The sequence below is a fragment of the Carya illinoinensis genome, chromosome 4, assembly GCF_018687715.1.
Source record: "Carya illinoinensis cultivar Pawnee chromosome 4, C.illinoinensisPawnee_v1, whole genome shotgun sequence".
Lineage (NCBI taxonomy): Eukaryota > Viridiplantae > Streptophyta > Magnoliopsida > Fagales > Juglandaceae > Carya > Carya illinoinensis.
In genome coordinates, this window is record NC_056755.1 from 17,206,327 (window position 1) to 17,233,472 (window position 27,146).

The 27,146-nt window shown below is 35.5% G+C and overlaps 1 protein-coding gene across 1 annotated transcript; it reads right to left on the bottom strand.

Annotated features, from left to right (window-relative positions):
• Nucleotides 1-21,963: 21,963 nt before the first annotated feature.
• Nucleotides 21,964-23,557, bottom strand: LOC122307764 (transcription factor MYB102-like). Its single transcript, XM_043120846.1, has 3 exons — nt 23,264-23,557; nt 23,002-23,131; nt 21,964-22,866 (listed from the first exon to the last, which is right to left on the bottom strand). Exons 1-3 carry the CDS (start codon nt 23,394-23,396, stop codon nt 22,092-22,094), a joined length of 1,038 nt encoding a protein of 345 aa, XP_042976780.1. The 5' UTR covers nt 23,397-23,557; the 3' UTR covers nt 21,964-22,091.
• Nucleotides 23,558-27,146: the final 3,589 nt, after the last annotated feature.

Genomic DNA, 27,146 nt, shown 5'->3' on the forward strand with positions numbered 1-27,146 from the left:
CAAACATTCGTATAGAAAAAAAAATTTACGGAAAAAAACAACTTAAACGTGTACATGAAAATATGGATTTTATTATATATAAAAGTATAATCACGTATTAATCTATATATCAATATTAATTTATTCATATTTAAAATTTAAATTAATATTATTTTAAATAAAATTTACTTTTTGACCAATCACATCACATTGGTACATAAATTACTAAACAATTATACTTATAACTATATTTTTCTTAAAAATATAATTTTAAGATATTGTCCGTTTAAATATTTAGAATACCTTAATATACATGTAAATAGTAGTAAAATTTTTATAATTAATATATTTTATTGGATTTTGAAAAAAAAAATGAATAAAAATATCATAAAATCAAAAAATTATTTGAATATAATTTTTGTTTTGAAACTTAAAAAAGTAGTAATTTTTAGGGACGCGTCTCACTTTTCATCTACCACTACTCAGCCGATCTTCATTGATGAAACTCGAGGAGGACTCCTTCTGCAAACATTCTGATGCCAAAGTTAGTTAAGAGATGATTGTCCCCGAGATCTCAAAGATTACCTATATATATAGGCTCGTTTGCTGTACATATCTCGTCCCGGATTTATCGGAACGGATCAAGGCTTAGACTTTTGAATAATCATATCACTTCTTTTTATTTTTATCCTTCTGTTAAAGGTGGTGTCATGCATATCTCTTTCTGAATTCCTCTTGGCTATCTCTCTATGACTTCTGGGCCAATAATCTGGGCTTCTTGGTTTTTATTGTACCATGGGCCTTCTTATACATTCCAGGGCCCTTCGATTAAGACAGTTCCTCTAGTTACCCCGCCAATTCTATTCGCCTTCTGGCGGATGGAATTTATTTTTGATCAATAAGTTGGTACGGACATGGGCCCAAATCACCCATGGCTTTTTGGTGTCTTTAGGCCCGCGGCTTTTCTTGCCACTTCATACTACTTCGTTTTCCCGCAGAAAGATTTTACTTTAAAGAATCAAAGATTTGATATTACTTTTCTTGAGTCGGTTAGTTTTCTTCTTTAGTGCTGAGTTACTTTTTCTGTCCGTTTGATGCTTCGCATTTTACTACCCTTCAAAACTTCACTTTTCCGTTGTCTTTCGTTCCTACCCCTGTTACGCTCTCTACCATTCCATTCCTATCTTTGTTCTTCGCTTATCTTGCTCTTTCTCGCTATTCTCTTTCCACCGATTCCAATGGCTCCTTACAGTGAAGGCGAGGTTTTTGAAAACCCTTTTGAGATCCCTGAGGGCACAGTCTTTGCTGGACACCAATGGTGTTCAAGCATCCGAGAGAAATATTTTCCCAAGATTCGGGAATACTTTCGTATTCCTGAAACAGTTATCTTAAGCGTTCCTGAATACAGAGTTTGTGATGACGAGAGCTTTGCTACTAAAGTGGCTATTACTGTTTCTCTTTTGCAGAATGGGTTGAGGCTCCCCTTCTGCCGCCCTCTCCATGACCTTTTGGATCTTATCAACTTTACTCCCACTCAATTAGACCCTATCGCACTGAGGGCGTACCTCTGCACCTGCATAAAAATTCCATATGGTTTTGGAACTTCTTGGAGACCTTTATCTTGATCTGACTGCTCGGGATTTTTTGGTGTTCTATAACTTGAGGGAAGCTTCCAAAGGTAACATTCTCAGCTTCCGTAAGAAAGACGATGGACAAACATTGGCCCAGTTTGAGACTCGCCACTCCAATGCCAAGGCGTGGACCTCCAAGTTCTTTTATATCTCCGGTCAAGGTTGGGAATACCATGGCATGGAAGAAGTGTTCCGTGATTTTCCAGTTAAATCAATTTGGCGCCCTCTTCCGACAAAAAGAAACTAACTTAAAATGGCGCCTCTGTCGCGTTGTGAACTGGCTCGAATCGAGACAGTTCATTCTTGGGCCAAAGCTAATCCAGATGCGCTTTGGACTGAAAACTTGCTGACCTCCGCCCATATTGATCGGTTCTTGAAGTCTCCCAACTGATCTTTTTTTCAAGGGCATGACTTTATGATTTCAGCTACCATTCCTCCTCCCATGACGAAGCCTACTGAGCAGACTGCGAGGTCTGAACCTTCCAAAAGGAAAAAATATTTGGAAGAGAGGGAGAAGGAGGTGGCCGCCGAGAAGAGGGAGAAGAGGAGCAAGAAAATGAATGAGGCAGGTGGTCGCCAAAAGAAAGCTCGATCTGGAGATTCTTCTCCACCTTATTCTCTTCAACAGGAGGCCCTGGCGTCCTCAGTGAGCGTCTAGGCCCCGGTGTCGCAGGAGGACACTCTTTCTCAGGCGTTTATATAGCCAACGACCATCGAGCCCCCGTCGCCTCAACCGAGGGTCCTTGTCGTAACCTCAGGGGAAAGCCATGGCCAGGGTTCTACCCTGCTTGATACCACCAAGCCTTCCTCGCCTTTTTCATGCCCGTCACCGCCACATCCTCGTAGCCTGAGGGAAGTGGAGATTTTAGCCGACCTGGCCCTTTTTGGTCTGGCCGCCTCCCTCCAGGTCATGCCTAGGGCGTAAGAGCTTGCCACAACTCCTGCCCTTGCGTTTGAATTTCCCGTGCTGGAGGGGCTGGTGAGTCAGGTCGAGCTGGGAGCCAAAGTGGTCACGGCCGTTAACCTTGACTCAGTCACTTCAGCGGGAGCTTGATCGCCCCCTTCTTCTACCGTTGCCCCTGCTGAGGCAGCCATTATTTTGCCCCTAGGTGGCCGCATGGAGACTTTGAACGCCTCACCTTTGGATGGGGCGGAAGGTGTAACAAGGAGTGTCCCTCCACGCCAGGTTAAAATGGGCAGCAAGGTTGGTTCACGCCTATCTTCCTCAGAAAGTTTGCCGGACACCATCTCTGGGGGAAATACTCCTTCGACAATTGGTAGTGGTCCTGGACTCTCTCATCCTCCTACTCATGCCTCCTCTCTTGGCAATGATACTGACTCATTCCTTGAGGAAGAGTGGGAAAAGTTCTTAAAGGAAGACGCCCGTCTTCGTGAGGCTGACCTAGCTCAACCACCTTCTCTGCCCCCTTTGCGCCTGGTTGATTTATGGAGGAGGGTGATGGCTTCGTCCATAAGGCTTGGGGAGGCACCTCTCCCAGACCCTGGCGAGATCGTGAGGGGGAATGCTAGTGGTGGTGATTATTCACCAGTAGTCAACTCCCAGGTCGAGGCCACTACCGGATGGCTAACCGTTTGAGAAGTTGGCTCTCTGAGGTATTATGCCTTTTGACCCCTTTTCACATTCTTCTTTTGTATCTTTGCCTCCATTCATATGGGTTGCTAGTTTTTCTTTCGTATCTTTGGCTACGTGGATAGTCGCCAACCGTTCCCGTCTTGGGGAGGAGGTTAAAGAGCGTCATCAGTTGTGCTACATAGCTAAACGTGCCTCTGAGAGATGGTGAGCTGACAAAGCTGAATTGACAGCTTTGGCTGAGATGAGGGAGGAGTTGAAGATCCTACTAGAGAAATCCAAGGGTTATTCCCATTCTTTGCAAGGCGATCTTGAGATACGCGAGACTGAACTCCTTGCATTGTGTGAAGTAGTCTGCCTAGCAAATGAGGCCAAGGCTAAAGACGAATTCGCCTTGTCAATTCTCTGCTCAGAGAGGGACTCAGCCAGGCTACAACTTTTAGAAGTTCAGGAGAACCTTGAGGCTGAGAGCCCTCATTTTAACTCCGAGCTTACTGCCCTTGATGAAGCACTGTCCTCTCTTCGTGGAGACCTGACCCATTCTTAAGATAGCTGCAGGTCCTTTGAGGAGAGACTTGGGGAGGCAAACTCGCCTCCTGGTGTCTGCCATCGGAGTCTATCTGAGAAGGTGGGGGAGCTAACTACTGCTTAGGATGAGGTCGCACGGCTCCGTGCCAATTTGGCCCACGTCCCTACAACAACAGATGACGCCTTTGCTTATGGGCATGGTCGCGACATTCTGAGGCTGAGGAACCACCTCTTGGCTGATCCTGCCACCAACCTTGTGATACTCGACTGAGAATTTTATCTTGAGGAAATTTCTCGCCGCGAGGTTGATGAGTATGGTCGGAAGGAGATACCTGATGCTTTTATAAACGTACCACACACGTTCCCGCTTGAGGATGCCCCTTGACCATTTTTGGCCCTTTTGTATTTGACTGTAGATAAAAAGAATTTATTTTTGGTATTTTTATATTTTGTATATTCGTAACAATGGACTTTGATTTATTCTATTGAATGCTTTGACTACTGTGTTCTTTTAATTCTTGTCTTTTTCTTGGTGCCACAAGCGGCTAAGGCTTGCCTTTGGTGTTTTAGGGTCGGCGTGGTCTGAGGACTTACGGTTCCTTTTTTCATGACACCACAAGCTGCTAAGGCTCATCTTTGCTGTTTAGGGTTAGCGTGGTTTGAGAACCTACGCGCCCTTTTTTCATGGCACCATAAGCTACTAAGACTTGTTTTTGGTGTTTAGGGTCGAGCGGTCCTTGACCTTTCTCGCCCTTTTTTTATGGTACCACAAGCTGCTAAGGCTTGTCATTGGTGTTTAGGGTCGAGTGGTCCTTGACCTTTTTTGTCATTTTTTCATGGCACTACAAGCTGCTAAGGCTTATCTTTGGTGTTTAGGGTCGGCATAGTCTGAGGACCTACGCGCCATTTTTTCATGGTACCACAAGCTGCTAAGACTTGTCTTTGGTGTTTAGGGTCGAGTAGTCCCTGACCTTTCTCGCCCTTTTTTTTATAGAAGTTATATTCACCCCCGGAAACTTTTTTCTCCATACAAAATTCTCAATGAATGAAGAAGTATATTCATAAATAGTGATGTCGCAAATATTGAACAAAAATAAAAAGAAGAAATGCTTAAATCAACAAATACTACAAAAATTATTGATAAAATTTCTTCAAGTGCTCTGCGTTCCATAAGTGTGTTAGTTCCTTGCCCTCGCTGTCTTTCAATCGGTACGATCCAGGCCGGTTGTTGGTTATTATCAGATAAGGACCTTCCCATCGGGGTCCCATTTTTCTCTCGCCTTGAGTAGTCACCCCGCTTTTCTTCAAAACTAGGTCACCCACTTTAAAGGTCCTGGGCCTTACTCTTTTGTTGAAGTATTGTGTAGCTTTCTTTTTTTCTTGCAGCATCTGAGCCTCGGCTATCTCTTTTTCTTCTTCGAGTAAGTCGAGATATTCTTCTATCTTTTTGTCATTCTGGGTATCGGAAAAATAACTCGTTCTGTAGGTTGGCAGCCCTACTTCCATTGGTGTAACTGCCTCGCATCTGTATGCCAGTGTAAACAGGGATTCTCCTGTCGGAGTTTTTGCTGTAGTTCTTTACGCCCAAAGTACCCCTGGCAGCTCGTCCGTATAATCTCCTTTCTTCTCCGAGACCTTTTTATTGAAGATTGAGAGTAACTCCTTATTTGTTGCCTCAGCTTGACCATTTGCTTAGGGGTGGCCTGGGGAGGAGTACTTTACTTTGATTCTTAACTCAGCACACCATTCTTTATAATGAACTGAGTCAAACTGGAGCCCATTGTCGATTATAATACTCTGGGGGATTTCGAACCTGCAAATGATGTTTTTCCACAAGAATTTTGTCACGGCTTTGCCTGTGATAGTTGCTAACGGCTCTGCTTCTGCCCACTTTGTAAAATAATCGAATGCGACTATCATGAATTTAATACCACATTTTCCTGGCAGGAAGGATCCCACCAAGTCTACCCCCCACTGGGCGAGAAGCCATGGTGCTGTCACCAATGTCAACTCCTCCGGAGGGGCATGTGGTACGGGTGCGTAAGTCTGGCATTTCGCACACTTCTTGGTGAACTCCCGTGCATCCTTTAGAGCATTAGGCCAGTAATATCCTGCCCGAACCGCTTTCCTAGCCAAGGTTCTTCCCCCACTGTGATTTCTACATATCTTTTCGTGTATTTCAGCTAGGACATACTATACTTCTTGTACGGAGATGTACCGTAGTAAAAGAACAGAGAAGCCTCTTTTATAAAGGATTCTATCGATAAGTAGGAATCTTACCGCCCTTTTCTTTATCTTTCTCGCATCTCCTCTTGCTTCCGATAATTTTCCTTCATCCAAGTACTCTACTACACTGTTGGCCCAATCTGGGGTGCTTAACCCCAGAACTCCTACCTTGATGCCCACAGCTGGGACCTCAATGACCCTTCTCTCGACTGGCCATGGTAGGGGTAGTTCCTCCCCTCTTGATACCGCTCGTGCCAATCTGTCTGCAACCTCATTGTCCGTTCTTGGTATCTGAGTTATAGCGAAATACGATAAGAGATCTCGTATTTCCCAAACTCGTGCCAGATATTTCTTTAACTTTTTGCCCTTGTGAATCTAACCTGGCGTCTACTTCGGTTGCCCCGATTTGGGCGGCCACAGACAACCCCTCTATCAGCGCTTTATACTCAGCTTCATTGTTCATTACTTTGAACGCCAGTGTGACCATATAATACTGCTCCTGGACGTCAAGGCTCAACAAATGTATCCACAGGCCTCCATCTTTCGACAAGACGATCCGTCTTTAAACAATACCCACGGCTTTTCTAATGGTGCTATCACTTCCTCCCGAGGAAAGTCTGAGAATTCTGCCACAAATCTGCCATTGCTTGTCCTGTAATTGCTTTTCTTGCTCATACTCCATATCGAACTCACTCAGCTAGATTGACCAAACTATCAGCCTCCCTGTGCAATCCGGCTTCCTCAGAATTTTCGCCAATGGAGCCTCCGTTAGTACCCTTACTGTGTGGGCTTGAAAATAAGGACAGAGTTTTTTATCCGCCACTACCAAGGCAAATGCCAATAACTCAATTTGAGAATACCTTGCTTCTGCTCCTCTGATTGCCCAACTCACATAATATACCAGATTTTTGACGGCTCCTTCTTCTTTTATTAGAACAATGGATACGGCGTGCAGGGAGACTACTAGATACGCATAGAGTACGTCACCCTTCTCTGGTCACTTTAAAAAGGGCGGATTGGTCAGATACTATTTTAATTTCTCGAAAGCGTTGTCGCACTGTTCATTCCAAGGATGCACATTCTGCAGTACTTGGAAAAAGGGGAGGCACATATTTGCTGACCTGGCTATGAACCTTCCCAGGCCATTCTCCCCGCCAGTCGTTGAGTCTTGTTCAGATTTTTTGTTAGTTTCATATTGATTATGACCTCTATTTTATTTGGAGAAGTTTCAATTCCTCTCTCAGATACGATGAAGTCTAAGGATTTCCCTGACTGGACCTCGAAAGGACACTTCGATGGGTTCAACCTTATTTTGTAACGGCGTAAGACTCCAAACACCTTTTGCAAATTCACAAGGTGCTGGGCGGGCTCTTTGCTCTTTACTAGCAGGTCATCTACATATACCTCTATGGATTTCCCAATCTGTTCCTTGAACATCCAATTCACCAACCTCTGATAAGTTGCCCCTGCATTCTTCAGTCCGAAGGGTATGACCTGGTAGCAATATAGCTCTCGGTCTGTGATGAAAGATGTTTTTTGTTCGTTTGCTGTATTCATCCGTATCTGGTTGTAACTTGAATACGCGTCCATGAAGCTCAACATATGATGCCCCGATGTAGCATCCACAATGACGTCGATGCGTGGTAAGGGGAAGCTATCTTTCAGGCAAGCTTTGTTTAAGTCTGTGAAGTCTACGCACATCCTCCACTTCCCGTTCGCCCTTTCCACCATGGCAACGTTGGATAACCACTCCGAGTAGTGGGCCTCTCTGATGAAGCCGGTCGCCAGCAACCTTTCAACTTCTTCATTAATGGCGGCGTATTTTTCTGTGATGAACGATATCCTCTTCTATGTCACTGCGTTGTGCGTTGGGTTTATGCCTAAGTAATGCTCAATGACCTCGCTGTCTATACTGGGCATCTCTTCATAGCTCCATGCAAAGACATCCCTGTGTTCTACTAACAACTGTATCAGGGCTTCTCTATTTGCTGGTGGGATTTGTCCCGATACGGGTAGTGGTCCCAGGGCGGTCAATGTATATTGCCACGAGTTCCAGAGGTTCATTGATTCCTGCATGTTGCTGAACCCGGTCATCCCTGACTTCTATATATCTCTCATAAGTTTACTGCTACAGGTGGTGGCAGGGATGTCTTAAATATTTAGAATACCTTAATATACATGTAAATAGTAGTAAAAATTTTAGAATTAATATATTTTATTGGATTTTGAGAAAAAATAGAAAAAATTGAATAAAAACGTCATAAAATTAAAAAATTATTTGAATATAATTTTTTTTTTTGAAACTTGAAAAAGTAGTAATTGTTGGGGGCGTGTCTCACTTCTCATCTTCCACTACTTAACCGATTTTTGTTGATGAAACTCGAGGGAGGCTCCTCCTGTTAACACTCCGATGTCAAAGTCAGTTAAGAGATGATTGTCCCTGAGATCTCAAAGATTACCTGTATATATAGGCTCGCTTGGTGTACATATCTCGTCCAGGATTTATTAGAACGGATCAAGGCTCAAGCTTTTGAATAATTATATCACTTCTTGCTGTTTTTATGCTTCCGTTAAAGGTGGCACCACACATATCTCTTTTAGAATTTCTCTTGACTATTCCTCTATGACTTCTGGGCCCATACTCTGGGCTTCTTAGTTTTTATTGTACCATGGGCCTTCTTAGACTTTCCAGGACCCTTCAGTTGGGACGGTCCCTCTAGTAATATTTTTTTTTGTTTTATTTAAAAGTTTGAAAAAATTGTAATAATTAGGTAATAATTAGATAACAAAGTTAAAAAATTGAAATTGAAAAGTGTTTTGTGTTTGAAAGATGTTAGAAAATGAAATATCTGATAATATTTTATAATAGTTGTGTTGCCAAACTGACCCTAAGTGTCCAAATGAGCCCTTATTTTAATCGGTGTCCAGAACTAATAATGTTTGTGGTTTAAAATTTTGAATTGCTAGAATATTCAACCTAATTTTTCAAAACAAAACAAGAAAATGATTTGGGAATAACTCAAAATGATGTGCAAAACTAATTTAATCATATGGAATAACTTTAAGTTTATATGTCCAAATTTTGGTTTGCAATCGAGAGAAGATACTGAGATTGTTAGGACAAATATCTCCTCAAGACAAGTAGGCTGAATCTTGCTTTACAAAGGCCCATGAAAGTCTATGTTACTGGCTTATCCTGCCTCACTAGTAAGGGTTAGGCGTGTATATGGTAACAAACTCTGGTGAACAAATTTACTACGTGATAAGACTCATGATCAAAACTACCAATAACAAAGCTGAATATGCAGCTTTATTGGCAATACTGGCTATGGTGGAAGCATTGGGAATAGAAGTTACTATAAATTGGATTCCCAAGTGGTAGTCAACCAAGTGAAAGGAGAATACCTAGTGAAGCCATTGGACTTGAAGTCTCAGAGATAAGATCAAGTACCCTAGAGTGGGCACTAGATATGACTAGGGCTGCATTTGGGTACTAGGTACTCTCAACACTTCTCACTACTATTCATTACTTTATTATTACTTTTCATCTTGTTTTACTACTATTCATTACCTTTCACTTACTTTCTTTTACTATTCATTACTTTATTATTACTTTTCAGCTTTTTTTTAATACTATTCACAATTCTTTTTAACACCCAAATTCACCCTAAATTTCTGTCTACTGGGGAACTTCTTATGAGAAATGGGAGGCGAGAAAGGTAAAAATTAGAGCAGCTCAATTCACCTTGATAAATGAGATATTATATAAACGAGGCTTCTCCACACCCCTCTTGAGACGTATCTTGCTAGAAGAAGCTCAATATGTAATGATGGAAACACATAAAGTCATGAGAGCAGGCTATTAATGGCCGCAAGTCCTCAAATATGCATAAGAATTCGTTAGGAAATATGCGAAGCCTTATCTACATGTACCAGTAACCCATTGTTTGCCTAAAGAACTAATGTTAATTATGTTGCCATTATCTTTCATACAATGGGGGGTCGACATTTGTTGGACCTATGCCTCAAGGGAAAGGAGGAGTAAAGTTTATTATCATTATTGTGGATTATTTCACAAAATGGGTAGAAGCAGAGGCCCTCGCAACAATCACAAACAATAGCATCACCAGATTTCTATGGAAAGCTGTTGTATGCCGATTCGGTATACCATGAAGCATTATCTCAAACAACAGACGACAATTTGATTTTGAGCACTACCGTGATTGGTGTGCCGAACTTGGAAAAAAAGTCAAATATTCCTCTCCGAGACATCCCAAGCCAACAGACAAGTTAAGGCAGCCAACAAAACATTGCTAGGTATTCTAACAAAGAAACTAGCAAACAAAAAGGGAGTTTGGGTTGGAGGAACATCTGGGGTCTTATAGGCGTATAGAAAAACCACTAAAACTCCAACAAGAGAAACCCATTTTGCCCTACTTTATGGAAGCAAAGCAATGGTACTAATAGAAGTTAGAGTGCCAAGCTACAGAGTCCAGCTCTTCGACGAAAAATCAAACAATCAAGGGTTGGAGGAGAACCTCGACCTATTAGAAGAAATGAGAGAAGAGGCAAAAGTCAGCTTGTGGTGGAAGGATCATATGTAGTCACGGCCTACCATAGACTAGGGTCATACTCCCTTAAGGACATAGAAGGGAAGGAGCTACCTCATTCTTCGAACATTTTACAATCTATTTCAATTAAAGTCATTTATGTAATCTAGGAAGTGCAATAAAGATATCTCATTTCCAAATGTTGTCTTTCATACTACTAATTAAAGGAGGATGCCACTTCCTTAAGATAGCCCGCATTGTTTGGCTTGGAATTTGGGACAACCAAATATTAAGATAGCCCGGATCAGTTATTGTTCTAATATGAGTAATTTTATCCATAATCATCTTGCTTAGACCACATTAATCATCAGAATGGATTCCAATGTGAAGGAATGGCTCGATGTTAAGCTACAAAGCAGAAAGAATAACCACAAAAAACAATTAGAATATATTCACCGGGCCCCACTAATTTGTACCAACCTTGAGGTTGATGTTAAAGACATTCTTTGATGATCATGCTTGAAGTTAAGGGTGACGATATGTTACATGACTCATTAACCCAACACGAATATGACATGATAATAGCGGATTAGAGTTTAGTCTTAATGGGTTCGGATCAAAACGGGTTGACTTGTTAAGACACGATTGCTTAATGGGTTGATAACGAGTCAACCTATTTTAACTCGTTATGACACGTTAAGAAAGTTAAAGTTACAATTATACCTTTATACCTAAAAGTAAAATTGTTAGAATTTCAATTTCGATATTTTTATTGTTTGGATTGTAATTTTGAACTTGTAGTTAATTTTATAATTTTTATAGATATTATGATTTTAATATTTATATAAAATTATGTTAAATCTAATCAGATCAAATGGGTTAATTTTGGGCCTATTCAACTCATTTACATAAACTAGGCCTGCAACCCGCCCAAACCATTTGGGTTTTTAGCCTGACTCGACCCGTGTTAACATGGAATCAACTCGGTTTGACCTGAATTGAACTCGGGTCAACTCGTAAATCAAGATCAGAATGAAGAAAAAAACCCAATCCACCATGTTGCCGACAGAGGACACCGATTGCTCTCATTATGTCTTTCTCGTGCATCTTCTTCAACCTCGGCTTTTAGTCCTCTTGGAATTCATTTAACCGTGACCCTTAGCTCACTGGGTACAGTCAACATTTTATTCACAAGTACATCAATTCGAGAAAGGAGAAAGGAGAGGCTTCAAGAACATACTTACTGAGCATCAAGAAGCTAGTCTACGGGGTTGGCTGGGTCAATAGCAACACAAATTCCAGGGGTGACAAAGCAACAAAATTAGGCCGAAAAGATGGTGGTGTTTCACAACAAAATCAACGGAAGAAAAATATAGATCTCGTGGGACTTACCGAGAAGAAATGGATGCCGTGTGTGGTACAGTGGAGAAGAACTGAGATGAGTATCATGGTTTGTGTTGTTAGACTTGTGAAAATAGAGGAGAGGAAAATCTCGTTCTTTTGCAAGTACCATGATGGCTATGAAGCCAGATGATCATGAAGACTCTCATCACAACTCGTCAAAAGGAATGGGTTGGGAAGACAAAGGAGTTGGGTTGCTTTGGCAGTGAACTCATTGAAGAAGATGTTGCTTGGGGAAAAGATTGGGATGGGAAGATAAAGGGAATGGAGGCAACGGGGAATGAGGAAGAGAATGGGGAGGCCAGCTAGGGTTTCGAATTGCTTAAAACACGATAACAGGTTGAAACAGGCATTTCATGGGTTCGACCCGACAATATGTTCAAACTGCATTTTATCAATCGGGTCAGTCTGTGTCATTCGAGTGGATTGGGTCAGCGGGTTTTTTGCTCAGGCCTGATATAAACAGTTTGACGGGTCGTGTTAGGGTTAACTTATATAGTATAATATATATGTTTTGACACGATATGAACACAATCTGTTAACACGATTTGACATCCCTACTTGAAGTAGAAGAAAAATAAATAAAGTAGATTTTATAATATTTATTGTTGCCATATAAACATTTGAGTAATATTAAATGAGTAATAAACGGTGTAGAACTCTATTATTTATCTATATTCTACAAAACTTTCAAGTTTGGACAAAAATTGTAAAATATATTTATCCTTTCTCTAACATTCATAATCAGCAAAGTAACCTTTATGGATCAATACTTAATTGCACCTGAGCATTTATATGATTAATATAAAATATGGGTAAGGCTGTAAATAAATAAAACTCTTTGATAACCGGTTGTGATGAACTCGTCAAATACGAAATTAACTCGAGTCATTTGATAAATTAGTCGTTCTTAAATATAAAATTATGATAAATTATTAAATGATACAATTCACGTAAAGACAAATCAACTTGTACAAGCTCATATAAATCCTAATAATTTTATAGTTATTATTTTTGTAGCATTATTTTTTAACTTTATAATAATAATAATATCTTAAGTATTTAGAAATAATAGGTAAACCATGTTTATAATACCACACATCTTTTGAGAATTCGTAGGAATATATATAGTCATTGATATATGTTACAAGATATTATATAAAAAATTCTTTTAGCCACCCACTACTACTCATTTGAATATAGCTTGACCAAAAATTTGTAATAGGATACTTTAAAAACCTAATGGAAGCATTGACAAATGGCATCAATATGCCACGTATCAAATTTTTGATTGACTAACGTGATATACTGATGTCACATGTCAGTTAATCCAAAATCCATCACCTGTGACATTATTTATGTTATTTATTTTTTTATATTAAGAGATTTAAGGAGTGGATAAATCCAAAACCTCAAGCCACATGGTCTTGGCTTATTAATGTCACTAAATTTTAAAATCCGTGTTAATTAAATGTGTGATATTGACACAAGGACAAGTGGCAAATCCTTACATAATTATAGATTGGGTAGACGTAAGTACTTGCGTTTAAGAGTGGAGAGTTCGGTTAGGTTACGTAAGCACTTGCATTTAATTATTGGTTACGTCTCTTCCGCAATTCCCGCAATTGGGTAGGAAGTATTACGTAATTAGAAACGAGTGGAGAAGTAGTTGCCAAATTTTGTTCATTTAATTCTAATTGAAATATAAGAGTGGAGTGTTAATTTATCATCAAATTATATTTTATATTAATTAGAAAATTATTTATTTATTCAAGCAAGTTTGAGCAAGTTGAAATTTCTTGAGGGCTACTTAATTTGACAAATTAATAGATTTATTATACACTATCTTCTAATTTGATCAAATCTTAAGTTTTTGTAAAGAAAAATGCTAGTTAAACCCATAAAAATGACTGATTGATTTATTTTATTTTATTTTTATTTTTTAATTTTATTTAATGATTAAGAAAGTAAATAATGATGAATTGATATTTTTTTTATTTTTTAAAAACATTTAAAATTGTGTAAAAAATTATTAAAAAAAAAAATACATTTACATTGTATTAGTTCACTTTATTGGTTAACCATCGGTACTACTAGCATTGTCCTTTTGTAAATATTTTTATATAGTTTATATTGCATAAATCAATGGCTACATTCATAAGGACTTAATTAGTAACACGTATAGTATAATTAGGAACGTGCATGATTTCCATTTATCTTTTAAATACTTTTGGTATGTTGCCGTCATAAAGTTCAAGATGTTACTATTAAAATAATAAATACGAAATTATTTGAATTTAATTATAAGTTAAGTCAGATTTTATTTGTGTTGCATCCTTTAATAGTAAATCATAATTTTATACTTCAGCCAATAAACGTTATATATATATATATATATTTATGTATATGTGCGTGCGAGCGCGCCTCCTTATATATATATATATATAAGTAGTGTTACCTATAATATAAATTTATTTTTAATTTTATGTATAAGATTCATTTTGTCTATTTTTTAATTTAAATTTTATAACTTTTAGCATATTAATAACTTATACATGAATAATTAAGTTCTTTTTTTTTTTTTAATTCTTCTTAATTATAGTTAACATGTTTCTGTATATATATGTATGGACGTTGCTACGTTCATAGAGGATTTTGATCAGCTAATTTTTTTTTTTTTACTTTTTTTCACTATTTTTTAAAACTATTTAGACATTTTTTTTTTAAAAAAATCACATATTAATTTAAAAATATTTACTTAATCACTAAATAAAAAAATAAAAAAATAAAAAAATAAATTAGTAGAGGTAGAAATCCTCTGTAAAACTAATGTTTTCCATATGTGTATATAGATATATTTTTTCTAGGAGTTGGACAATTTAGCTTACGTGGTAAGGATACATGTAGAAACATGAGTTATCTGAACGAAAGAAAACCCCGAGAAAAAACAAATAAAATGCGATTAATCAACGTGAATAATATATATATATATATATATATATATATGTATATATGTATGTATGTATACATACAAAGTGATCTTACACCATACAAAAATGTCCCGCAAAGACAAATTGACACTTCTAATAGAATTCGAGTGAAACTTGTTTTTATTAAAGATGAGAAAGAAAAAAGAAAAAAGAGGACCAAGGGGAAAGTATATAGAGGCAAAGCTTCTAATTAAGGCATGTTTGGATGTTGAGTTTAATTGAAATGAATTAGATTTTTTATGAATAGTAATGAATTGAAATGATAGAATGAGTTTTATAAAGTTTACTTAAAATAAATTTAGATGTGTTTAAATATTAAGATAAGTTTTAATATATTTATAAAAATTTAAAAAAGATTTAGGTTTGCGTGTAAAAAGATATTAAATTAAAAAATATTATGAATCTCATGTATAAAAAAATTTTAAATTCAGATAAATTTAATAATTTAAAAATTAAATATTTAAATATTAAATTTAATTTAAAATTAAATTAAATTAAATTAAATTAAATTGATAGCAGTTAAATCTAATTTTTATGTGCAATCTGAAAGGGAGGACCAAAAGACTAAAAACAATGCGTTATTAAAAGGTGATTGCAACACGAAACTAGAGTCTTTGGGAACAACACGACAGCTCTTGTTTTTGGGTTATCCATGAAGGATGAAACATCAACTCCAAAATTGACAATTCCTATAATAAGCCAAAATGTTTTTCCTGTCAGATCAAATCTAAAGATTTTTTTTTTTTAAATTTTTGATCTCGTTTTATATGAGTTTTAAGGCCCACCTATCTAAAAAGCAGCCTAATTAAATGGGTACGTACGTGTTTGATTGATAGAATAAAAGTGACCCTTGAGATCGACACAAAAACATGTTTGAAAATTGACACAAACAGAATAAGGTTATTTTCTTTTTCTCTTTTCTGTTTTTTTGGGAAGTCATCCACAGGTGTCAAAGAAACATTAGAGGAATGAATTACTAGAATAAATAAATAAATAAATATATATATTAAGATTATGGGTTTTGTTATATATAATTACTTTCATATATTATTTATATATTTTATTGATATAATTAATTAAAATAATTATTTTATATTAAAAAAATAACGTAATCAATTATATTAATAGAGTGTGTAAAAAATATATAAAAAATAATTATATATAAAATTTTTGTAAAATTATAGATTAAATTAATATAAAAACAAACTAGTATAACTTTAATATCAACAAAATATAAATAAAAGATATTTCACCGTTATTAATTCTTAATATATTTTGGAATTTACCAATCAAATTGGAATTCGAGCGAGTCCTGTCTTATCAGTTAACTACAAGCAAATCATGCCAATATGCTAAAAACAATATATATGCTAAAGTGATGACAACACAAAAGTCCGTCTTTACGGCTAACACGAAAGCTCTTGGTTTTGGTAATTCCAAAAGAAAGAAATTGCAACTAAGGCAATGAGAAGTTGTACAGATACTACTATTTCACATGTTTTACGCAATTGTACAACATAGTTGTTGGGTAAAAGTATCCACTAGGGACGAAGAAAGGTCATGTGAAGACTAAAAGAAAGTATGGACGAGAAGCCACGTGAAGGAATGCGACGAATCTACGTTGTTATTAAGTAAAACACAATGCTTGGTGGCCGCACCTTGAGTTGTTGTGATCAACAAAGATTTCTATCTAATAAAGCTTGTCTCGTGAGTGATGGGATGTTTGTACGTTGAGATAAAAATAAAATGGAATAAAAATTAAAAATTGAATAAAATATTATTAAAATATAATTTTTTAATATAATTTTAATTTTAAAATTTAAAAATCTTGAATTTTTTTATTGTATTTTATATTAAAATTTAAAAAAATTATAATTTTAAAAAAATTATATTTTTTAACTTAATGGTTAAAAAAGTGACTATTAATAAATTAATATTTATTTTAATTTTTAAAAAATGTTTAAAGATATTTAAAAAATGATTAAAAAATAAAAAATAAAAAATACATTTGCACTTATCGGTACAGTGCAGGTTCCTAAAATTTTCCAATAAAAAAAAAAAAAAAAGAGAAAGGAAATGATTATATGCTTATGTAGCTGCCCCTGGAGTGATTTTATCCAAGAACACCATTTTTGTGCAATTCTATTGCTCTTGCAATCCTCTTTCTAAGGTTGGTGTAGAATAATATGGTTGAGCCCATTTCTGGGCTCTTCAAGCTTTTACATGCGGATGTGGTACCCATTTTGTTTGGTATTTGGGCTTTCTTTTTGGGTCATTTGGTTGGTTGGGCCTTTTGGACTATTAATTACAATGCTTCTCGATTATTCGACTATTGATTGCGATATGGGTGTGCAAAGACAGCCCTCAATATTTGCCAACAAGATTTCAATCCTTCAAGCGGGTTTTCCAAATTTCCTGCCTGGTTAATTAATACACTAACACGGGTAGTTAATTTTTCTGTTTCTTTGTTAATTTTCTTGTTCACCAACTTTTTATTTATTTATTTATGAATAGTTTACCCACTTTTCTATTTGAACACCAAAGGGTCATGAAGGTGGACCACAGGCAGAGATTACCTTCCCCAGAAGAATTTGGTAATAACCCTCAAACCGAAGTTGGAGCTATTAATATTTCGTCTTTCCCCTTTTTTCCATATAAATAAGGAAAAAAGCCGGGAGACTTTACCAAAACATTAGCCTCCACAAGCTCGTAAGACCATATATGAGGTTGATGCCTACCCTGGTAAGAAACCAAAGACATGATATTGGGCATAAAATCTCTGTTATTTCTTCGTTATTTACTTCTAAATTTATAATACAAAGCAAGGATCAAAATCCCATGAATGGTGGGTTTAAGAAGGAAAGTGCAAACGGTAATATCAATCAAGAAACTATACATCTATACATGAGATGTTGCCTATACGGGAAGCGAGTATATGTACGAGATTTGCGTCCGTAGCTCTAATATACCAAGTGCCAGAAAGGTCAAGGAAGTTGGTGATTTGATGATAAAGGAGCCAACTACCATAGTTCCAATGAACATCAGCCATTTAACGGTTCTAAAATAGTGAAGTTCCTTGTTGGGTAAGTTTTGATCCCTAAGTAAGGCGTAATGATCTGGGCATTATCTTGAAGAGAGACTCTCAGTGAAGTAGACATGTTTGCGAAGATGGAGACTACCTACACCAGAAAGAAAAATCCCATGAAACTTTATTGTTTTCTGAAATCGGATATAGTGTGCAGCTTAAGTGGAGGGTGATGATGAAGGATGTAAAAACGAGAAGTATGCAATTTTGAAAATATACATTTTTTTATTGCATGATGAGTTATTTTGAAAACAATATTGCATATATGCCAAGGTCTTTTAGCGTAGATGATATAAGATCACCCGATCTTTAAACCCTCCAGCCATTAATAATAATACAGAAAAGCAGAAAACAATACTGCATGTACGAGCAGAATATCAGAAGTGTTCAGAATCTCTTCTAAGTGTTCTTCATGTCCTGCGTAGTGCTGTTTGATGGCCTTTATACTATATATTATTTACATAACATAATTTAATTTGTAAGATTTAAATTTTAAAATTTATCTTTCAAATCATATTAAATGATCTCATGGATGGTGTGTGCATGGTGTAAAAGTCTAGTTTCAAATAGATCAATTATTCATCTTTTTTACACATAAGATTCTAATGCATTCTCTCTCTCTCTCTCTCTCTCTCTCTCTCTCTCTCTTTTCGAGGCTTCTTATAAATTATATATGTAAATTATGTATTTGTTGTGTGCACGCTATTGTGGAAATCAGTCACCTTCTGGCAACGTCAAAAAGAACCTTTTTCTTTATTTCTTTCTTTCTTCTTCTTCATCTTCTTCTTCCCTTTTTTTTTTTTCCCTGGGCATCTCAATATGTACATAATTTATTCCTATCCGGTCTAGTTGTAAATCCAAGGAAAAAAAAAATCATTATGGAGCTTATGTTGACTTATGGCGTTGTGTGCTTTTGTATTGTTAGGACTTAGGTGGTGAGAAAAAAAATGCGGAAGTTTGAAACAAATCAATAATGATGATTCATATATTTGAATCAACTTGAGCAAAATTTATAATTAATCTGACAGGCTATATATCAAACCAATTAATATCAGTTTGTCAGTTTATTTTTATAAAATTATTTTATGGCTATAACATTTGTCTAAAATTAAATGTATCTAGCCTATTTCCTTTCTATTCCCATTTTGAGTGTAATATTTATAAAAGGTCCTTGATTCAAATAGGCAAAACAATGGCAATGATGGCTAGCATTTGTGAGTTTTGACCAGTATCGGAATAATCACTCTTTTATCTCAACATGAGAACCATGCCAACCACATGATCATTGAAGGAAGCTTCCTAGCAACAACCGAAGCTCGTAACCTTAACCATGAGAAGGTAACAATAGAAGGGGATTCACAATCTGTGCATAAGAGGCCATAGAAATTAACTTCAAGTAATAGCAACTAGACATGACTGAACCCAATCATCCAGATCAAAAAGAGTGTCCTTAATTAGATTGATTAGAGCATTGTAAGTGCTTCATATAGTGCAAACACTTGTGTGCATGACTTAGCAAAGCGGATTGCTATCTCTTCAAAAGAAGTAATTTGTTAAGATATAACATAAATAATAAAATCTATATCTTCTCATCAGTTTAAACTTTTGAGAAAAGTTTTAACTTTACATGGTGTCAGAGTAGAGGTCTTGAGTTCGAATCCTGATTCTACACTTTACCCTATTTAATTAAATATTTTACATATTAGGCTATCCATTGAAAGAGTTTGGCTCCCACGTGAGAGAAAGTATTAAGATATAAAATAAATAATAAAATCTACATCTATTCATCAACTTTATCTTTTGGGACAAGTAATGATTTCATAGACTTCAATCTTCTCACCCTGGTTCCATAGAGGAGCCTGCCCATAGTCATATTAATAGTTATCCATACACATTGTTTGTGAGTAATGTTAGCCGTAGAGTGCTTAAGCATGGTGGAATTCTTTTAAAAAAAAAATGAGGTCTACTATTAAAAAATTATATCTATATTTTTTGCATATAGATCATGTATTTACTCACTTTTTTCAAATGGATTGTGTGTCGCTTACGCATTCCACGATTACAAATGTCATTTCGCATAATTTGTAGATCTCGATCGGTTGTTTTCTTTTAAACTTTTCTCCACTTTGGCTTGTCCTTTATGCAAGCTAATTATATAGAAGCACATCATATCTTTTCTATCCATATATCAAACAAATTAAAATCATTCATTCAAATCTAGATTGCTAAATCAATCATCACCCTTGTGATACTGAACCTTTTCTTGACATATACTGACCACTCATGAAATTTTGGGATCGATTCAAGCATTTGGTCCATTTCTCATTTATTTATTTAGGCAAGTACCATATATAGTAATTGATTAATTGTTGACTCTAATAATGTTGTCTTTGTCGGGATTCCTTACCTCCTATTATTCTGCCATTATTTATATATTAATATGCGAATGCATGCCAAATAAAAACATAAAAAATAATTTAATTATAAGAAGCCAAAACGAATCACAAATCTTATATTTTGGAGCGGAGCTAAGAGAGTAGTTGAGTCAAAAAATACGACTTTGGTTCCAAATCATGTAGAAATGTACAAGGCAATGAGGTATGATTCCCATGCCTTTATACCAAATTAGCTCAGCGCTACGCTTATATTTCCTTTCCCACTTTGAAAACGTTGATTAATGCCAGACGTGCAAGAAAGTGGCAATATCATCATGTAAAGATAAAACCATATCCTTAATTTCGAGATTCAAAATCAAACTTCATGAGCTGCATTCAGCTAAATATTGTGGTTGATGAGCCAGTGTGGATGCTTCTCATCTCATATGTAGGCCAGTGGTACTTGAGTCGACAGAAAATTAGAAACGTAAAGAAAAATTAATGTTGTTCTTGATCAAATTGGATTCTTCTTGATCATCTTGGATTTTATTGATGTTATATGTATTTTAAGTGACTGTCTATTTAAGTGTTTGAAATCTGAAACCATTTAAAATCATGTGACCTCAGCGATATTATCGATCAGAATGACAGAATTTAAGATGAAGAAAAATATTAATGTAATATATAGTTCATTAGTTTAATGACTATACATGAAGAAAAAAAGAGAAATTATAGGGTTGTGCGAGCCAATCACCATCATTTCAAACAACTTCAACATGATAAATTTCAAATTTTGACCAAACTGTTCTTTCCCAGCTTGCTAATTAGGTTTAACTCTAGACCGGAAACACAATTAATATTCAAATCTAAATTTAAATATTCCTGATGATTGTTCTCTTTTTCTTATGTGATTCCTCACCATGCCAAAAAGTAAGTACATTCAAGAAAAACTATTTTTTGTGTCAACTAAATTAATTGTCGAAAAAAGTATGATTAGCGTCACAATTACTTTTTAGGGTCACTTACGGATGGTCGGTAATATTAAGTCCTAAAAAGCTTTTCGCATCAAAATCAAATATCATTTCAAAAATGTGCACATTTGCAGTGAAATTGGTTGATGCCAATGCTGGCCATTCGACGCAAAATACATTTTATAAGAAAGGCCCTATTTGTGGCAATTTATTATCGTGGCAAATAGTCTCAAATGTTGTCACAAAATAGCCACTAGTACTTACGGTTATATATATTATTGCGATTTGGGAGAGTTTTAATTTTATTTTCAGTTAACAGACTAAACATCATATATATAAGTTGTTTTTGAAGCAAATTGATCTATTCTGATGAAATCATAAATTTAAATCTGAAAATTTTGATATTAAAAAAATAAATTATAAATTAACCTAATTTGATATAAAAATTATTTTATAGAGAAGATTTATCATTGAAGTCTACTCAATTTATAAATTCTGTTTTTATAAATTCTTTGTGCAGATACAGTATTTCTCAGATGCATCAGTTCCTTGAGCCTTGACCATACTCAATTAATCGTCGTTTACGCCCATAATTAATATTGGAATTATTACTCGAGAATTCTGACATGGAACAAGTAGAAAAAAAAAACAATGAATTTCATTACCAACTTCTACTACAAACCGAAACCCACCAAGATAAAAAAACAAAACAAAAAAGGAGAAACATGATCACTCATATATATCTGGCTATATACATAAATTGATTACATGAATTCATCGAAGTCAAAGCCCTCTGGAATTTCGAACTTAAACAAGTTGCTGCAGTAGCTTTCTTTCTCATCTTCAGTGCTACTGTTGATGAATGTGGAAGATGAATTAATGGGAGTAGGGCTTGATATTGGTGTTGACACAACAGACGAAAAGCTGAAATTCTGATTGCTATTGTATAGTGACTGGAAAACTGAATTTTCTTGTATCTCAGGAACCGTAGGATTAGAGCTGCAATTCCCATGGTTTGGGTGGCAAACAAAATGTTCATTCAAGTCTGAAGGTATCGAATTATCTGAGCAATTACCATAAGTTTCCACCTTCGAACATAACCCTTCTAAATTATTGTCTTGCACGAGTTGATTTGACATCTCCGATGAGAACACCCCTTCTTGTAGTGGAGTTTGATACTGATTGGGCTGTAATGGTTGGACTTGCTTTTGCATTAAGGAATTGAAAATTTGGTTTTCCTGAATATTTCTTGCTAAGGGTACTAGGTTTTCCTGTTTTAGTGACAAGATAGCGTCGGCTAGCTTTAACATTTCTGGATTCACGAGGGGTTGGGAGCCCAATAAGTTTGACACATTGAGGATTGTGGGGTTGCAAACAGATGAGCTTAGGATGGAGGATAGATCAAGAAGATCGAGGCGAGGAGCATGAGTCACAGGATCAATTCCCATTCTTAGCATCCTTTTTCTGATGTGGGTGTTCCAATAATTCTTGATTTCATTATCAGTTCTTCCAGGTAATCGAGCGGCTATGGATGACCATCTGATTAAGTTTGGAAGAAGAAGATCAAGAAATTATTGTAAGTTAGAAAACTAACCAGATCTTATGAAGAAACTACCATTTGATCTTGACATCAGGCACAAATAGTAACTAAATTAATATATCTTACGTACGTACTTGTTTCCTAAGATACCGTGCAATTGGATTATTGTCTCTTCTTCTTCAAATGAGAATCTTCCCCTCTTGATATCAGGCCTCAAATAGTTAGTCCATCGCAAACGACAGCTCTTTCCACATCTTTGCAAACCTGTCAAATTACAGTAATTAATGAAGAATAATTAAGCCTATATTATGTTTACATAAATCATAATTACAAATTAAGCTGCAAAGCAATAAATATTCATGCGATCAAAGAAACTAGAAGCTGTTTGAGAGATACCAGCATTCTTTGGAAGGTTTCTCCAGTTGCCAGGACCATGGAGCTGAATATGGTTTATGAGCTTAAGATCTTCCTCCGGAGTCCAAGGACCTTTCTTGAGCCCATTCTTCTCACAACAAGGTGTTCTTCCCATTGGTGTTGGTTATCTGGAACAGGTGGTACGGATGAAAAAAGAAAAGAAGAAGCTTTTTAAGGTAGAAGGAAATTAAGGTTGTAACTGATCACCAAAGACAAAATTAAGGTGGTCTCTGAAACAAAACAGCAAGTGTAGTTATGTTGTTCCTAATAGTCGTCGATGATGACCTTTATATATATTGTAGGAGAAGTTTGAGATATAATACATTGAAGTCAGAGGGATTTGGCGCCGACCTCATGCCACGTGTAAGTATAAAGATCTCATACTTGAAGCATATAATACATACATACATGCCCGTATTATATATTAATTTTATAAACATGTCATACATATAACATTGTGCATGTGCATATACAATATTTAACATGAGACATTAGTATAATGATTCGATCCCAATCCCATGCATGCACATGATATGTATGATTTGGATGTATACTATCCATGCATGCATGTTATACATAGATAAATCGACACGTGCCCTCTGAAACTGGGAATTACCGTTATTGCGTGAAGAAGCAAAAGAGTAGGCATGCTGGCTTTTTCTCAGTCCTAGCTGCGATCATCACGTGCAGTGTGAAAAGACAAACTATGCTTTGGGTTTTGACCATTTTCAGATTTTCTTGCATTGATATCTAGGGTGAGAATGATCGGAATAGGAAGCTGGTGCACTGAGGTCTCCTGTCAAGCATAAAATATATATTAAATATTATTTCTTTCATTAATTGTACGTCTTCCAGCTTATTTTTCTTGTTTTTCTCAGAGTTTCTCGTCAACACAGCCACGATCTGTTTCTTAGAACGTAGTACCGAGACAGAACTTGATCAGATCTGCTCTTCATGATAATTAGACGCACCATTTTATTTGATTTCGAAGCTTTTCTGATCTTTCTGTGCTATATATGTGCTTCGTAATTCATTATATAAATATATATATATATATATATTTATCTGTGTGTGTATATATACATCTATATAAAATAAGCACATGCAATTCAGTTTTGGGAAATGATAGGGATCCCGGATCTCTCATTTGTCCCGCTCACATCTTCTTTTTTTTTTTTTTGAAAATTTTTTTACAGAAAAATTAAGAAAATGTTATTTAATTATATTATGAATTTTATTCATTTTTTCAAAATATTTAAAAATATTAAAAAAATGATTTGAAAAAAATATTTAAAAGTGTTTTTTTTTTTGTGTTTTTCATATCATTTTTAACACTTTTAAATATTTAAAAAAAAAGAATAAAATTTACAATATAATTAAATATAATTTTCTTAATCTTTCTGTAAATTTTTTTTTTTAAAAAAATAAAAAATATAGCAGAACAAGTGAACGGGATCGACCAGTGGGATTCTTAGCATTGTCCTTCAGTTTTTCGTGCAAAAGATGGGAATAAATATATATCAGTTGATTTTACCTTAAGGGATCTGCTATTTAGTATCATTATTTTAAGAAAGAAAATGATCTTTTTTACATGAACTCCATATATTGATATAAAGAATCTGTTACTCTGCTGATGCATTGAGATGACAAAAAATTATTCGAAGTATATAGTTCAGAATATAAATGACGAAGTGTCGACACTCCTTTGACAGATGCATACGTATACCTTGCGATGCAACTTTCCAAGCTGGACCATTTTTTCAATGATACCAGTACCAACCAGCCACGTGGCTCATACAACAGAGACAAGTGTCCTCTCTATTTATAAATTAAAATAAACAAGGCCTGTTACTTTTATTATCTGCGCGCGGTAGCAAACTTGTAACGCTTTGCTCACAATCTATCCGTGAAACCAAAGTCAAGAAATGACTGAAAATCAGGTGCTGCATCTCATCCACCACTATCTAACACAAACACACAAATCAGTCAAATGCTATAAAATTTCGTAATCACGTAAGTATACAGAGAATTGGCCTGCGGTCAAAACCCTACTGTACGTTCAATGATGGTCTTGCTTCTCCAACATTTTAACCATTCTTTTATTGCTTCCAGAAGCACCCAAGAACCTTAATTTGCGTGTTCATAATTCATACACTTCATTTAAGGCTCACACTCAAGCTGGGGAACCAAATTCAAATGCATTGAAATGAAAATCGAGTGAACGCTGCATATCCCATCCAACATCTATCTAACAAATAACTGATCACAAATTGGTCAAATGATATTATATTCTTATAAATCAACGCATCCAATATAACTTTTGGCGATCACCTACAAACAACCAAAAATACAATGCAATATTGATCCCTTTTTCTCTAAAAAATATAAAATTGTCCCTTAAAATTCTAAAAAAAAATAAAAAATGAAAAGTACCACCCTTATTGATCAGATTTATTTTATTTATAGAAAAATAAATATTTTCGAACAGGATTTATGCAATAATATTTTAACCCCATTTAGTTGCAAGATTCAACTGAAATCGATTAAGTTCAGTCTAATATTAAGATGAGTTTAAAATTCTAACACTCAATTTTTAAATTATTAGACTCATCTCAACTTAAAATCTCCTTACACGTGAAACTCATAACATTTAAATTTATTTTAGATAAATTTCTACACATAACTCATTTCACATATTTATTTATAAAGAATCTAATTTAACTAAACATCTAATTTCATCACACGCGTATGGAAAGTTGGAAACATTCGTGCATATATAATAGATATGAGTACGGTGATATAATTTATTATACTGCAATATTACATGCACGTACAACATGCACATCAAGCACGAAGCGAATTAATCCTATTCTTTATCGATCGATGATGATCATGCATGTCTCCCTGTTTGGTGTCTAGAAACATCTCTTCTTTCAACGATTACGTACCAAAAAGTTTTCTTCAAAAATATGTTAATCATGGCCGCTATCCACAATGACACATGGCTGCATGCCTTCCACTAAATGCACGCGCGTGACTATCTACATACGTACGACTCCTTTCTCTCTCTCGTGACTGCCACATCTTCTCTAGACCATCAAATATATATGTGGAAAGCTTATCCAACGTTTCACAATAATAATTGCTATTTTAAGCTGGATTTGTTCATCAATTCAATACTCGATCCTTACCTATATATTTATAGCATATATATATATATATATATACCAATTTGGGTAGTTGCTTGTCGAAAATGTGTCATTATGGCTCACCAATATATATATATAGTACTCATCTACACATTATAAGAGAATTGATTTTTGGAGATAAAAAAATTTGTCTCAAAAAAATAAGAATTTCGTCCTTAGAAGTTTTTGTCTCTATTTTGTCCCAGAAAGACCGTCTCAGAAGGTTTTCAGAGCGAATTTCATCTCCAAAAAGTACTTTTGGAGATGAAATTGGAACAATCAATTGAAACCGTTCGAACAAGAAATTTTTTTTTAGACAAAAAAATTTCGTCTCAGAATGAAGTTCGAATGAAAAAATTACTGTTCGAACAATAGGAAATGATAATTTGAACCAACAACCATCTTTGACCGAATCCTTTCGAACAACACAGTTTGAAGTGACTTTTGTTCGAAGAAAAATTTTAACTATTCGAACAGACAATATATTTACGGAAATATTTTGTTCGAACGAAGTTTTGAAAACATTGTTATTCGAATGAATATTTAATTGCTCGAACAAAGGCACTGATTGTATTTCCCGATACGTTCGAATGAGTTTTATTTATGTTCGAATGTATGCATAAATGGTAATTTACCATTCGAACGCATTATTTAAAGTTCGAACGGTATTGATCAAA

Excerpts from the sequence above, each read along its gene's own strand:
- LOC122307764 (XM_043120846.1), bottom strand. The coding sequence starts at position 23,396 with ATGGGAAGAACACCTTGTTGTGAGAAGAATGGGCTCAAGAAAGGTCCT. Across the intron at positions 23,132-23,263 it reads AAACCTTCCAAAGAATGCTG|GTTTGCAAAGATGTGGAAAG; the intron begins GTATCTCTCAAA and ends GTAATTTGACAG. Across the intron at positions 22,867-23,001 it reads CACGGTATCTTAGGAAACAA|ATGGTCATCCATAGCCGCTC; the intron begins GTACGTACGTAA and ends AAACTTAATCAG.